This window comes from Uloborus diversus, chromosome 5 (assembly GCF_026930045.1).
Source record: "Uloborus diversus isolate 005 chromosome 5, Udiv.v.3.1, whole genome shotgun sequence".
Classification (NCBI taxonomy): Eukaryota; Metazoa; Arthropoda; class Arachnida; order Araneae; family Uloboridae; genus Uloborus; species Uloborus diversus.
Genome location: NC_072735.1, coordinates 71219580 through 71235831, shown reverse-complemented (window position 1 = coordinate 71235831; position 16252 = coordinate 71219580). Strand labels below are relative to the sequence as shown.

Here is a 16252-nt window from a genome sequence, read left to right as displayed (position 1 = left end):
CGTTTAAATGGAAAATGATCAGCCAAATCATGTATTATTTGCCAATCTTGTGCAAAAATCTTACTTCAAGATTTGACTTGAGAAAAGCCTTGAACAGTCACGAAAAGCAAAGATAGTCAACAATACAACAATTGCCGCTATCGACAGGGAGTTGAGATGATACACTAAATACTGTATTGAGTTGAGGAAAGCCTTCGAACATGGATCTAAAAAGCTCATAACTCGTTTTTTATTCTACTTAGAAATTTCGAACAGGTGCCATCTTCAGCAGAAAAATCAGAGCTTTCGATGGACATATAATGTAAATATGTGCAAGTATTTTTTCATCCCAATATTAGAGAATTTATACAAAAATTGTGTTTTATTGCCCCCCTAAGGGGGTTTTGCCCCCCATAACGGGACGAAAACTACCCTATGTGTTATTCTGATGCATAAGCTATATTATTGTAAAGTTTCATCAAAATCCGTTCAGTAGTTTTTGCGTGAAAGAGTAACAAACATCCATACATCCATCCATACATCCATACATACATCCATACAGACAAACTTTCGCATATATAATATTAGTAAGAATATATTTTTCGCTGAAGTCGCATTGTACTAAACATACACTCACTTCATTATTTTAAACCTTACTTCTAATGTCAACTGATACTTGCAACGGGGTGTGATTGAGGAAAGTTACAAGTTTTAATACTGTGGAAAACACGGTTCTCTAAAATCTGTTTTTATATACTTGTCGCGTAGGAAAGAGTTGAATACAAACAAAAGATAGATGCAGCTGTTTGCTATTAATACAAATTGAAATCATTGCAGTGTTTACTTTGACGCCATCTGAAAGCAAAACTCACAAAATCTACAACTTCTTCTCTCAGTTAGCCATTTCGGATACCGAGTGTGCTTTCTAGAAAAACATACAGAGTTATTTAGCGAAATACTGCACTCTTTCTACTATAAGGTAAGATCCATTTTATTGAATCTAAGTGAAATAAAATGTAAATTAGATGATTGTGCTATCATAGCTCGTATATTATTCTTTCTTAAACTGGGGCGTCCCAACCAGTGAATGAACACACCCCAGTAAAGGATGTGTTCAGAATTTGAAACAAATAAATAAATTAATGAATAAAATTAAAAAAGATTTCTTTAAAATAACTGGCAACAGTTACTGTTTTCTAAACCAGCGTTTGTCAACCTTTTTTGACCTGCGGACCGGCGAGAGTTTTAAAAGAACAAAAAAATCGTCAACCGGTGGTGAATCCCCTCCCCCTCCTTATCTTCCTATTTTTTTTCGCATCCCTTCCCTTTACTTGTAATTGTGGACCGCTAAAAATATGTGAATTTTGTTTAAGGACTGGTAATTATTTCCCCTCTTTTTCTTTACTTCTTCTTCTTCTTCTTCTTTTTTTTTGTGTGTGTGTGTGTGTGTATGTATGTATGTATGTTTTCATTTACAAAAAAAAGTAAAAAAAAAAAAAAACTATCGACTCAAGAAAAACTTTTGCGTAGAACTGAGGTTTTTTTCTCCTTTTTTTCAAAATGTAAAAATAATAATAAATTCATCAATAACTACACAAAAACAATTTATTTGGTGTTTAAGAACTGTTACAAATGAACATTTTAATATTAAGAAAAAGATAAGTAATTATTGTAATACTTATACAAAATAGAAGTCATTAATAATGGCAAAAAACCATAAAAAGTACAAAAATTAATCACAAAATTCATGTTAAAAATTTCGTATAGGATAGTTTTTTATTAATTGAGGACTGTTATGATGTCTTCCCTCCCTCCCAAGAGATAATACTGTTTCTTATACTGTTTACTTTCCAATTTATTTATGACTTATTTAATTATTTTCTAGTTTTGTAAAACAATTAAAATTATTTAAAGCACTTCATTTGCACTTTCCAGTATCTGAGATTTTACTTGATTTTAAAGTTTTACAGAATCGTTCTAACTTTGCAAGAAACACCTATTTTAAGTTTAAAAACAAAAATAATAAAAAAATTAGTATATTTCTCATTAGTTTTTTCCCCTGAATTATGAGTAGTGTAGAAAACAAAATAAAAAAGGAATCGAGAGAATGATATATTGTTTTCTCGTCGTGAACAAATTGACAGTGTGCGCAGTAAAATTAGAAAAAAAAAAAAAACCCTAAGAAATTACAAAAGAATTTCCAAAATACTGAATTCGGGATTAAATAAATTAGCAAGATATAAAACATATAAGTCAAAAAAAATTATCTCAATCAAAATATTACAGAAACGTGATAGCTAAGAGTTTAAAATTTTTGATGCAGAATGTAGCAAGGAGCAGGATTAATCACATTGGACCTCTCCTCCTCCTCCACCCCCTTCGCAATCGTTATAAATGTTAAAATCCAAAGTTTATAACTATTTTTTCCCAGATGTTCAATGTTTACACGCTTTTCCAAATGAAAATGCTTTTTTTCCCTCAAGTACTTAGCATTTCTACAGGGACGAATCGTGCAATTTTGAGAGAGTTGGTGGCTCCAACTAAGAGGATCCATAAGCTGTAGCTTACAGGTAAACCAAACTCTGATATCAGGGTAACCGGAACCAGGAAGTAATGTCGTTTTTTTTCAATCAAATCGGTTAGATTTTTTAAAATTTTTAATCAATGAAATAATTACCTTGATCATCAACAATTTTTTGCCATTTAGTTTTTTACATTTTCAATCCAAGATGGATAAAAAATCAATGGGTTCTCGAGCAAAGTAAAGTATCTGTAAATGGCATTGTGTGTAACCGCCAAAATGTTTTTTGTGACGTAGAAAGTGTTGTTGGAACAAATGGAGATCAATGGTTAATTTTACAGCAATCTCGTGGGCAACTTTCAACCGCTGTCGGGCAATGCTCGGTTTTCGACCAGAAGGAAAGTCATCCCCTTTGATGGCATTCGCGACAGCAGCCGACAGCAATTCATTGCAACAAAATTTCTAGTAGGATCATCTTGGGATTTTTTTTTTTTTTTGACTGTTAGTTAAAAGCAGATGTTGAAATTATAGTATTTGTACGAAAGAAACAGATAATTTCCCCAAATGGGCCAAAATATGTTTCTAATATGTTCTCAAATGAGCCCCCAATCTGTTCTCAGATGTGTTCCTATTTTAAAATTTAATGAATATCCTGAGCGGCACACATTTGGTGCGCAGTTCAGTGCACTTTCTTTTTAACGGAGCATATTCGGAACACATTTTAGTGCACATCCGGGCAACTGGAACACTTTTGCTGAATTAAATTGTTCCTAACGTGTTTTCAATGTCTACTTTGAATTTGCAGTGCAGAACAAGTGAAAAGAAGATATAAATATCATTGCAATGCACATTTTATTATGACTCAACAATCAGCGCCGTGTCCAAGGGGAGGGTTTTAGGGGTTAAACCCCTCCCTTGGGGAAAAAATAAGCAAAATGAAGAAAATGTATATTTGACTTAAATTTACTTTAATGAGAAAGTTTGCGTTCAGCGTTTTTATTTTATTTTAATTTTCTCTCTGAAGTTTTTTGCGATTTACAACTGCTAAAGCCTTACAAACTGATGTAATATTTCGGAAAAAGTATGGCGGACGAACCACTGAATGATCTACCAATGCAAAGAAAGAATATTGCTTATTGTAAGGAGCTTATGGTGAATTTGGCATATGTTACATCTATGAAGATGCATTAGTGATTGTGCTTGGCTATGTAATTTGCATCTGCAAAGAGCTCTTTCTTGTTTAGTTTATTAAGCATTATTTCAGAACATAACAACCTGATATACATTCTACATTATAAAAGAATTTGTGAAGAGTTTTTAATACTCATTGCAATATACTACATAGTAAACAGATTTAATTAAAAAGAAGCAAGCAAAGTTTGATTAAAGCGAATCTGTGAAACGAAGGAATACTTTGGTAACTTGTACAGCTAGAGGTATCCTTCAAGAATACAGCAGTCCTTACATGTGAAATAAACGCCATACTGGGATCGGCAATTTGTCGTAAAACTAAAAGCTGTAAGGAGGTTGAATTCTCCCCCCCCCCCTACTGGTAAGATTAAAACCCCTCCCTTTATGAACATCTGGACACGGGCCTGTCAACAATGTTTACATGAGCAGCAGTTGCATTACTTGATGACGTTACATGTTGAACATCACTGCTTAGAGCATTTTGATTTCAAATAATATAACTGTTATTTTGTCTTTATTAAAAGTTTGGCACAAAAATTTACAAAAAAAAAAACACTATATTTATACGTTACGTAGATTCAAATATTTTTTAAGCATGACGATTTTCAAGTTATTATTATGTAAAACTTTAACTATCATAATTATTATCTTTTAATTTTCAGGAGCAAAGATGGCCATTAAAATATTATTGCTGTTCTTGACTGTTGCGTTTATAGAAGGTAAAGTAAAATTATTTCAATGTAATATGCAGTTTATAACAGTTTACTATTGCTAATATAAAGTTTAAATGCCGTGACTCAGCATAATATGATTATTAAGTTTATGCATGTGCAGGGGGGGGGGATACAGAAAAATCTTTTGGGAAACCGGGAAATTGAATACTCCCCCCCCCCCCCATTCGATGTTTCGCAACTAAGTTTTCATTTCAACTTTATTTTTAAATGGTTTTCAGGTCAATGAATCTACTTCTAAATACATGAATATTATGCATTAATACGCTTTGAATGTGGACGGAAAACATCTTCAACGTTTCAAGCCAATTAAGTACTAAACCCAATTTAATGTCACCGAGATGCTATACAATGAGCGGTTTTAATTAAGAACATCGAGGGCAAAGTTATTAAATAAACCCATACCTCATTTAAGTTTTCATAAATTAATTTATATTTTAACTACAAAATGTTATTTGAGCAACAAATCATAACTTCATAACATATAAATTTATTGAAGAATTCAGAAACTATTTCTGTGTGAATTTCAACACAGTTGCTGATTTGTTTTTAAAGCCATGACACAGTTGAAATAACATATTGATACTACATGCCGTTTCCATTAATAATCATATTTCATATGATTGCTTTCATTTTGCATTTTTTATAACATGAAAAAGAAGTCTATTATTTCACAAATAGCTTCCTGGATAAAAATGACTCTTTTAGGTGCTCATACACATTTTTAAAAAGAATGTTAATTATTGATTCCATCAAAGAAGAATTAGTAGACGAATGGCGATAATACGTTCCCTTGAATTCGAAACCAGTGAGTTAAATGTATTCTGCCACTCTTTGACTCTGACTCCAGTATTACTTCTTTAGCAAACAAAAATGCTTTTATTCAAAATATGCTGTGTGTTCATTTTAATGACCTATATTTAAAAAAATGCGAAAAAGAAGTCAATTAAAAATAATAAATACATATTAAATTAATTCATTCTTTGGGGGGGGGGGGCAGGGGCCCCCTGCCCCCTAAAATCCACTATTGTGCATGTGGATACAATAACACTGCATATTATGATACAAGGCCGCATTCAAGTGGTGGGTTTTTAGTGTTCAAACAACCCCCGAAATTTTTCAAAATCATTCCAAAAAAGACTTTTTGGCACTTTTTTTTTTTTTGAAGAAAAAACAACCTTATTGCTATTTTATTTATTTATTTATTTTTTTCCCAATTTAATTTGAAAAAGGAAACTTTTATTATTGAAAAATTGTACAAACTCAATGCTATATCTGCAGTATTTACCTTATTTTTTGCAGTTACTGCGATCACAATTTCTTAAAAAACTAGACAGCATTTATCTTTAGATTTAGAAAACCTGACACTAACAAAAACATTGAAATTCTTTAAATGTAAAATGAACAAACATCTATACTTGACAATATTTTATATCTATAATAAAAATATGTTAAGTATAGGTAGTGGCGCAGCTTGAGTGTTTGCCGCCCAGGGCAGCTCCTGAATTTGCCGCCCTTTCTCTGTGAAATAGCTAATACATTAAGCTGTCAAGGGTGTTTAAATTAAAAATATAAATTTAATTAAAGACAAAAAAGACGTAATTAATTTCTACATACTTGAAAATGGAAAAAAAAAAGAAAGGAGGGCGGGGGAGAAGGCCCACACTTATAGAAAACTTGCTAAATTTACGTAAAAAATTGCAACCAGCAAAGCGAAAGGGCGGGTTAGTTTTGCTCCCGATTTTTTTCACAACTAAAGTCTCTCTTAGTGTTTCTTTGTTGTCGTTAGGGAATCGGTGGGCACTGCAAAGAAATGTTCTGAAAACAAAGGTTTAAAATGCAGCTTAGGCTACTTTATGGTGAGGCTTAAAAATCGGGAGTGGTCGGACAATTTGAAAATAGGCATATCGTTGTAGGCGAGATAGGCGCTGAGGTTTCTTACTGAAATATTTTTTGAATTGAAATCAATTTTACGGATATCTTTGGCGATTTACTGAAATGGGAGGGTTCGGCTTCCTTCTTTGAAAATTGTTCTGCTCCAAAGTCTCAAAAACTCAATTCTAGACTATGTTTGGTGGCGTTAAAGGGTTCCCTAATACTTAATGGCACCAAAAATGTTGTGAAGCCAGACAGCTGTCTCATGGAAAAATTTGCGTAATTGACGCCCAACTTAAGGCTTTGTTTGATATTGATAATGTTAGGAGCAAAAGGGGTAGAGAGAGGTTTCCCTCTGAAAATCTTTCTTAAAGCTGAAGTTCATTTTAGGCCATCTTTGAGAAGGAAGAATTAGAAAGTTCTCACACCCACGCAAATTTCTATGAACGAAATCTTAGGCTATCTTTGGGGACGTTAAGAAAAGGTCTGAGGAGTTTGGCTTTCCTTCCTCGGAAAGTTTTGTAGATTGAAATTTCCAAAACGCAGTTTTAATCTATGGAGACGTTAGATGAAAAGGGGGGAGGGGGTTAAGGGTGGTGGTCTCGGGAAAATTACGAAAGCGAAGTTCTAAAAACGTATTTTAAGCTATCTTTGATGACGTTAGTAGATAAAGGATAGTCAAGGTTGAAATGCTGTTTTCACAAATTGATAACGAAGTTTTAAGAACGTAATTTTAGGCTATATGTTGAGACCTTAAAAGAAAGGGGAAGGGTTTTCTCCAGGAAAATTTTCAGAATTTAAATGCCTAAATGTGTACTTTTTGGCAGTGTTTGTTACGGTAGAGGAAAAGACAGGGTTCGGGGTTCTACCCAGAAATTTTTAAGCACTGATGTCTAAAACCGTATTTCTAAGCAATATCTTTGGGGATATCAGGAAAAGGGATGAAAAATTCGAGACCTCTCTCTCGAAAAAACATTTTGAAGCTATCTTTCACCCTGTTAGATTAGTGGTAGGAGCAGAGGTTCCCAAGCGGAATTATTTGAAACTGAATACTCTAAAAAACAATTTTACACTATGTTTGTCCAAGTTGAGGGACCAAGCAAAATGTTGAAAATGAAATTCGCTTACCTTCCATAAGGAATACACTAACCATGTGATCCAACGTTGTCGGATAACTTTTCTACTCTCAGAACAGAGAAAACAGAGATACCTTTTACTTCTTTTGAAATAGAGAATTCTTGTAATGAATGAGAAATAAAAGTAAACTCTGCAACATATAAAGCCACCCATGTGATGAGCAATAAGTTGTTTCGTGTACCATTTTTCTCCCCCCCCCTCTCCTTCCTTTCTTACTCCTGTTACCATTTTCCTAGAGTTAAAAAAAAAGTTTTTGTTTCACTAGTGTAGGTTTTCAAGAAACTGTCTTAAAATCCAATGTTAACTCTTTTTTAAACCGAAAATTGGAAAATTTCTTTTTTTTTTCCGCCTGGAGTTAACTTCTACAGTCTAATAAAACATTGGTCCCATGAAACTGTCCACTGCCGCCCCTCAGAAAAAAAACAAGGAATTGTACTCATATGCTATTAAGAAAGACTTTTGAAAGTTCTTGAAAGAAAGCAGAAAGTTTTGTATAAAAGTAATTTTAATCTGGTAGTGACGCAAAAGTCTTACTATTCGAAGATTTTCTTTTTCGCTGCAGTAACAGATTAAAACTATTATTTCCTTATTTTAAAAAGACGTTTATTTTTTCCACTTCAAAATGGTCAATTTCCCGCCCCTCGAAAAGTGCCACTCCGGGCGGACCGCCCCCTCCGCATCTCCGCACTGAGTATAGGTATTTAAAATAGGTTTACAGCAGTTAAATATCATTTATCAAGTTTTAATGAACATCAAAAAATGTAAATTGAGAGGTAATAACTTGAATGCACGTATATGAGTACACGTATCTATTATTTTGAGTTATCGAATAAACATCAATTTATTTAATAGAGGTACAAGGGAGGTTATGTTGTGTGTACGTTTTTTCCCCTTTATTATATAGATGCGGCATCTTTATTTGCCATAAATAGCCTATTGCAACAAAAATCAGTAGAATTTATGAATGAAATTAAATTTAATTGATCGTTTAGATTTCATGAGGAATATGTTAGGTACAACCCTCCCCGAAGCCAAAGTCTGGTTACGGCCCTGCTATGATGTAAACCTTTTAACAATCTAACTTTGTATTTTCTATGTATAAAGTTTATAATGCTATAACACTGACATAAGCACACGTGACATACAGTTTATAGAGTTATAACACAGTGGAATATTATGATTTTCCTTAATTCATTTAGATTTTCTGCGGAAATTGCGAACTATACGTCTTGCTTTTATTAATTAGAAAGCTCCTTTTATGAAATGATACAGGGTCTCTTATTGCTTTCGTTGTAACCAGAAATGCTATTCCACTTCTTTTCCAAAAACTATCCTTTGAATTCAAAAAAAAAAAAAAAAAAAGAAAAAGAAAAGAAAGAAAGAAAGAAAAAAACGCACGTTTGTTTACATGCCATCTTCTCCAGAACGGCCGGGAGTTAGGGGTTAAATCATAATAATAATAATAATAATAATAATAATAATAATAATAATAATAAAATAAGAATTTTGAAAAATTCCACTCAACATGGTCTCATTGTCTTAGGATCTTAATTCACGGACATAGTAATTAAAAACATTTGGAATTCTTTTTCCAACTAAGCAATGAAAACATAATCGCACTATTAAAATTTTGATGACAATCGAAAGGACTGATTTTTGGCTCGATAAAATTCTAATTATGCTTGCTCTTTTGCTGCTATTTCGTTTTCGAAGACAGTTAATACTGCTCATTGATATTAATTTTATCCGTTGCCATTAATCCTACATGTATTAGCAATCGAATTTCTAACAATTGTTTTTAACACCCATTCTGAGGCTAAAATGGCAACACAGGATTAGATCGAAGATATTTAATTGAAATTGTTTTAAAAAAATGTTTTTAAATTTTAATTTAGAGTGCTTCAAAGTGAATGTCTGCCTTTTAACATTTTATGTGAACATGGTATGTTTTGCTAGAACAACGTTAAGCAAAAAATCTTGAAACATTCTTAAGTAACGGCAGTAGCGGTTGTACTTATTGGGCAAACGTTTAGAGCAAGGAGTCAGTTTGTTCCTGAGGTGACAGATTCTTTGTTTTAGCAGCTGCTGATGTAAATTTATCACTTTCTCACGTGAAAACAAATTATCAGCTAATTAATAAGCTAAACTTCATTATCGTGAACTATTAAATGAACATTTTGTCCAGTTATGACGATGTTTATTTTTTTTATTTAATTAAGAATTCTTTATTTTTGCAAGTTAGTTCTAAAGTAGATGATGGGGCACTTGTGAACACAACATCTAGGGTCTCATGTGAACAGAGTTCCATTATCCTCTCCGTCATAATAATAATATTAAACGAGCTGATATGTGCATCACATGACTTCCATTTACTCCAACTAAATGATAATAGTGCCTCGGAGTAAGCAAAGAAACACTTTAAATGTTTTTACATTAAGTTTGTTTATCGAAGCAAAGAAAACGTTTTATACAGGTAAATTTCCCAATGTTGGCAGTTTTAATGTGATTCAATGGTTTGCTCTCGAAATATCGAAATATGGCCAAATTAAAACCAGATTTAAAAAAAAAAAAAAAAAACCGCCAAATTTGCCGCCAGGTTGAAGACAAGACTTGGCGACCAAAAGCTTGGCGATATATTGCCAAGTGTTTGCCAAATTATATCAGCATTTGAGTTTGCATTGAAATTAGTAATGATTTTATCCCAAAAAGGTGTAACCCTTTGGAACATCAGAACACAACCAAAAGGGAAGGTGCACAACTAGACCCCACTAGGAGTCTACGTACCAAATTTCAACTTCATAGAACATACCGTTTTTGAGTTATGCGAGATACATATGCACATACGTACATACATACATACGTGCATACGGACGTCACGAGAAACCTCGTTGTAATTAACTCGGGGATCGTCAAAATGGATACTTCGGGTGTCTATATGTTTTTAGGCACATATCCACGTGTGATCGGGTTGAAAAAAAAACTCAACTTTCATTCGGGGGCGAGTAAAATGGAAATTAAGGCCAATTTTTGAGTGAAAAGTTTTTCGCGAATACAATACTTCCTTTTTTGTAAAAGGAAGTAAAAAAGAGTAAATATTTAAAATTATTATTTTTCTACAATGAGTTTGTAATTTTTTTGTTAATTGTTATTCTTATTATTAAATATTTAGTTATTTATTTTTATTATAATTTTAGTTTTTTAAATTTATTTGTAACTCACCAGTTGGTCTTAGTTTTTAGTTGGTTTAGTATAACATAATATTTACATTAAATTAAAAGACACTATATTTTCCTTTAATGAAAAATTGAAGTTTAAAATAATTTTTAAGTTCATTCTCATTTTCTGTATGAAGCTTAAACGCAATAGCAATAATCTTTACACAATAAAATGTTCTTTGAAATAAGTAGTCTCATAAGTTTCTTCTGGTCTATCCAGTTTTCAGAACATGTTACGAAACTTTAAAATTTTACAGTGAGCAAAATTATCTATAGTTCGGAGTAAATATTTTCGTAATAACATACTTTCTGTACAATAATCTGACTCAATATTGGTTTCAAACCTTTCTTTCTAATGGTATGATTTTCTAATGGTGTCATATGTGCTCCAGGCTCGTTCACATCTGCCTGCCCCCCTTATTGGCACGTGTGAACTGAAGACATATTTTGAAAAATCCGTGAAGTAAAAAACTATTTTTGGAAAAAATCTCAAAAAATTCCATAACAGAAAGAAAATACTATTCAAACGTGATAACATTTTTGCGCTGAAAAATTGATAATATTTTTAGAAAAATGAAAAAAAAAAAAAAAAAAAAAAATGTTCACATGTGCCTCCCTTTCCCCTACTATTTTGTTGCTAAGTATACAGCTAAATAGCGCGCCAGGAAAGCAAAACAATAACGGTGACAACCAATTAACATTGGTTATAACTACAACAAAAGGTTTTTCTCAAAATTCAGTACAGTTGAGTCAAATGTTTAAAAAAAAAATTAAAATATTTCTACAATCGATGGTTAGAATAAAATATTCATAGCAAAAGCACAATCGTAATTACACTTTGAAATTAACTTTTACAAAGAAAAAAAAAGAAAAAAAAAACAATGAGTGGGCAAGGTTATTTTAAAAATAAAAACGTAGTGCACATAAACTCATCAAAATGCAATTTATCTTGTGCTGAAAATATTATTTTGCAATCTTTCAACTACTTTCTTCAATGACATTCTATTAATTCGACTTTTGTAGCAAAATTTTTATATCAAGAGATTGATTTTGACTGTCTTATCGAAGGAGGGATGTGCAGTTAAAATAACATTACACTGTAAAAAATCTCGGAAAACTCTCTGAATATATAAAAAAGTTTTCCGTAATACACAGATTCGTACGCCCTCCGCAGTTTTCTGCTATAATCAAAAACGTTTCCCGTATAGCAAGAAAGTAAGAGTCGACGCATGCGCAGCTCACAATTTTATAGTCCAGCAGCAAATCTAAACTGAAACTTTCGAAAGCACGCAATGAAAACAAGTGCTGACTCATGTATGCGAAGTAACACTCATCAAGGGGATTAGTAGAAGTTTTGTTCCTCGCATGAATTCACTGAAGATAATTCTAAAGTCTTATATTTTCTTGCATATGTATCGTCATAAGATTGAATTTGAAGCTATGTCACTTATTTTTAAGTACGAAGTGCAAATTCTCGACGCATGCTCGCGGAAGGAATACAAACTGAAATTGAAAACCAAATAACTACCGAGAGGACGCCATGTAAATTCATTGCGTCGCATAACTTGTGTAGGTAATTTACTTTTTTCTTGGATACTTTTCTTCTTTCTACCAAATGGGTAATTTTTGTTGGCAGAATTTTATTCTGTCATAAAAATCACCTTTTTGGTGACCAAAGCCTGCAAAAGACCACCACCGACGAATAGGTAAGTCGCTTTGCAACTCTATTACTTTAAAGAGATTTAGTTCATATAAATCTCGTTAAAAAAAACTATTTTCTTCAGTATTATTTTTTCGTTGTGAACTATTGCAATTTGAAAATATTTTACATTACATAGAACACATATTTAAAGTGCAAGTGTGTCTAGTTTTATTCTGTAAAATTTATGAATTGAAGATTATAAAAAAATTTAAATATGTGTTATTGTGTACTTTGTTTTTATGTGTCAATCTCAGTTAATATTTGGCTATGTATCAAGCATTATGAATTAAATGTTATAATATGCAAATTGTCAGGTTTGATAGTTCGTCTTTAAGGTTGCATGTTTTCATTCTCTTGTAAACAGTGTAGCTAGATTGTATGAAGTAAAAAAAAAAAAAATCTATCTCTTGTAATTAGGAACATAGTGCTTCAGTATTATCTAAATGACGATATCTCTTTAAATATTTGCATTAGCGAAACGCTTTAAATTAGTTAAATGTGTATTAATTTATTTAACAAATAGATACATATATGTATTTAAAAGTGTCTTCATTTTTTTCGTTTTACGAGCCTCAATTTTACCAAAAGCAAAAAAAAAAAAAAAAAAAAAAAAGACTTAATAAAATAATTTTGTATTTTTACACCATATTAAAGTATTTGACTTATAATTTATATGATACTTTGATTTATAATGTATGTGATACTTTGATTTATAATGTATATGATGTTGCTTTTTCAAGGGGGGGGGGGGGCGCTTCATAGCATTTTATGGGTGCACCATCACTTTTATGGTGGGGGAGGGGTTATTCTCGTATATATGAAATGGAATAATCATGTAATAGAGTTCAATGTTTTAATAAATAAAATATATAATGCATTTTGCGCACTCTGTAAAAATAAAATCAGTAACCTATTTTGAATAAGTATTTATATTTGTGATGAGCTGGAAAAGGGCAAGAACAGAAGAATCAACCCGAATGGTTCCAGCAGGGGGACTTGGTGTCATATTTAAATTCATCAATTTCTCTGTTGGTACTTTTCGGTACACTTTGTTCGTCAGAGAAATTGACTTGAGGTGAACGAATTCCGGAACGCGAAGGGTAGGTAAGTCCTGTCAAATTTTATCCGAAGATAAAAGCTATCAAGTTTGATACAAGATATGTTTTTAAGTTCTGCATTAAAAATACAATATGTTGATAGTTTTGTCTTGAAAATATTGAGAGAAAAACTGAAGTTTAAGATTGTTTAACAAACAATCCCCACTTTTCAGAAGGTACCCCCACTCCAATTCCCCGACGATTTTGTGATTAGGAATGAAACTACTAGATTATTTCATAATTTTTCAAAAATTTATAACTGTGCATATGTTATGCTGTTAACCATGCTATTTGTCATTAGAAATTCCAAAAAAAAAAAAAAAAAATCCACGAATAATTCTAAAATTGCTTGTATTATTGCTCTTAGATATGAAAGAATTGAAACTGATATGGTATGCAATACTATAATAAAGAATTATGTTTTAGAAAAAATCACGGAAAAAGGATTCCGAAATTCTCGGAAACGTTTTTGAAAATTGTTTGGAGAATTCCGAAATACTCGGAAACGTTTTCGAAACTTTCATGAACCACAGCTGCACAGAATACTCAGACACATTTCTGGAAATTACGGAAAGAGGATTCCGAAATACTCAGAAACGTTTCTGAAAATTACAGAAAGAGGATTCCGAAATACTCAGACACGTTTCTGGACATTACAGAAAGAGGATTCCGAAATACTCAGACACGTTTCTGGACATTACAGAAAGAGGATTCCGAAATACTCAGAAACGTTTTTGAAACTTTCATGAACCACAGCTGCACGATATACTCAGAAACGTTTCCGGATTTTTTTTACAGTGTAGATATCTAATAAGTTAAATTGGAAACTCTTCAATAAAACGATATTTATTATTTTCAAGGTATTTTTCCACAACAGATATTGGTATTACGAAATTGTCAAATAGTTCGGAACACCGGTATTCAGCACTGGCATTGCAATCACTAACTTGAAACACATATCCGTAATTTTATTGCTATTAGCTCATTTTAAACATAGTCTTAGTGTTTCTTATTTTTAGTCTTTCTTTCAATTTACTTTTAAATTTTCAGTTGAAGCTAATCGTGTTCATAGGACACAGGATGACGCAACTGACAACGGTCCTGTATTTCCGTACGAGGCTTTTGGAATCGGATACGAAGAGTAAGTCTACTCCTCCTAAATGCCATGTAGATTTGATTCATGCATTGTAAGAAAATTCCGAAACGTCACAGATCATTTCCGGGCAGTATTTCGGGATTTTATGGGTTTCCATCACTTTCCTGTAAAAAAAGTATGTTTGCGAAAAGCTTTCTGAATCGCTGCAAGTTAACTGAATGCAGATTTCTGGCTTTTGTGAAAATATTTTTAGCTACCAGTATGAAAATATACTCGACTTCTTAATTAGGTGTTTTGGTTTAGGCCGAAATGTGGTATTTGGCTATTGTAGCATTGCAGCGCAGTGACGGCGATTCGGGGGGGGGGGGCTTCATCATCAAACATTTCCCGAACGTTAAGATTTCAATTTCAAAACATTCTATGTGAGATTACCCGAACATTAACGTCACCAAATATTGCTTAAAATTTCAGTTTTAAAGCTTCAATTGTAAAAAAAATTCCGGGAGACAATCCCCCGAGCGCACTCTCTTCTCCCTTTAAATTCAAAGATGACCTAAATTTGCGTTATAAAGACTCTAGTTTGAAAACAAAATCACGAAGAGAATCCCCTAGATAGCGTAAAACAGCGTTTTTAAAGCTTCAATTTAGAAAAAAAAAAAAAAATCCAAAGACCTTTTTGGAAGTCCCCAAAGGAAGTTCAAGACATCTTAGGATTTCATCAGTTAAAAAGAAAAAAAAAACCTAGGCGAACCTCCGAACTCTTTCGTTCTTCCTTAAGTCATTAAAAGACAAAAAGAGAAGTCTAAAATAAGGTTTAAAAAAAAAAAAAAACGTTTAAAAAATGTTTCAACTATTAAACTTTGCAAAATTTCTAGGAGATGGTTTTAATTGGCGTCTTTAAGACATCAGTTTAAGTTTTTTTCTCCAGGAAGAGTCTTAATTGCCTTTACATTACCAAACACAGTCCAAACTTCTTTTATTATTATTATTATGATTAATTATGCTTTATTAAATTAAAAAAATATATATTACTGGGACAACTCTGGAAACTCCTCTCCATTCCCCAAACGTTGACAATATTCTACTAAAACTGCGTTTTAAAAACTACAATTCCAAAACATGTATGCGAGAGAACATCAGAAGCCCTCCCCCCCCCCCCCCTAGTCACTCAATATAGCCTAAAATAGTCTTCAACTTCCTTATAAAAAAATTGCCCCTGCACTTATAAGCGCCACTCGCCACCTATGAGGCGAGTAAACTGTACGGTACTTGCTTGCAATTCTGTCTTAGGTTCGGTCACCTTTGCTAGGGAGCTTTTTCTATAAATAAGGAAGGTGACAAAATATCACTAAACATATCTAAGTTTTCTTTGAAGTTTCCTGACATCCTGATTTATTCAAGAAACAAAACTGGCACCTGTTCCACGTTCATTTCAGAAGAGTACTTTTCCTGTACTTTGTCAAATATGTTACTGTCAGAAATTAGGCACTCTAAGCTGTCTAGTCAAAGCTCCTAAATAAAGGTGTCTTTTGTTTTTGTTCCTTACAGCTAAGAGGATTAAGATTTTTTTTTTTTTTAATATTGAGCGTAGAATTCTGAAATCAGGATCATGTGAGTTTACATAAATCAAAATTCTTTGCTGTAAATTTAGTTTCTTTTCAAAAATTATGAAAATGTTTGTTGACCTGGGATAGCTCTTACTATGAGG

The 16252-nt window shown here is 32.4% G+C and overlaps 1 protein-coding gene across 1 annotated transcript in view; it reads left to right on the top strand.

Annotated features, from left to right (window-relative positions):
- The first annotated feature begins 858 nt into the window (after positions 1–858).
- LOC129221979 (glutamate-rich protein 3-like) overlaps positions 859–16252 on the top strand; it is a 30048-nt gene continuing 14654 nt past the window's right edge. Inside the window, exons 1-3 of the mRNA XM_054856387.1 lie at positions 859–958; positions 4354–4410; positions 14499–14589. Of these exons, the coding sequence (XP_054712362.1) occupies positions 4362–4410; positions 14499–14589 (140 nt within the window). The 5' untranslated portion in view covers positions 859–958; positions 4354–4361. The remainder of the gene's footprint in view (positions 959–4353; positions 4411–14498; positions 14590–16252) is intronic.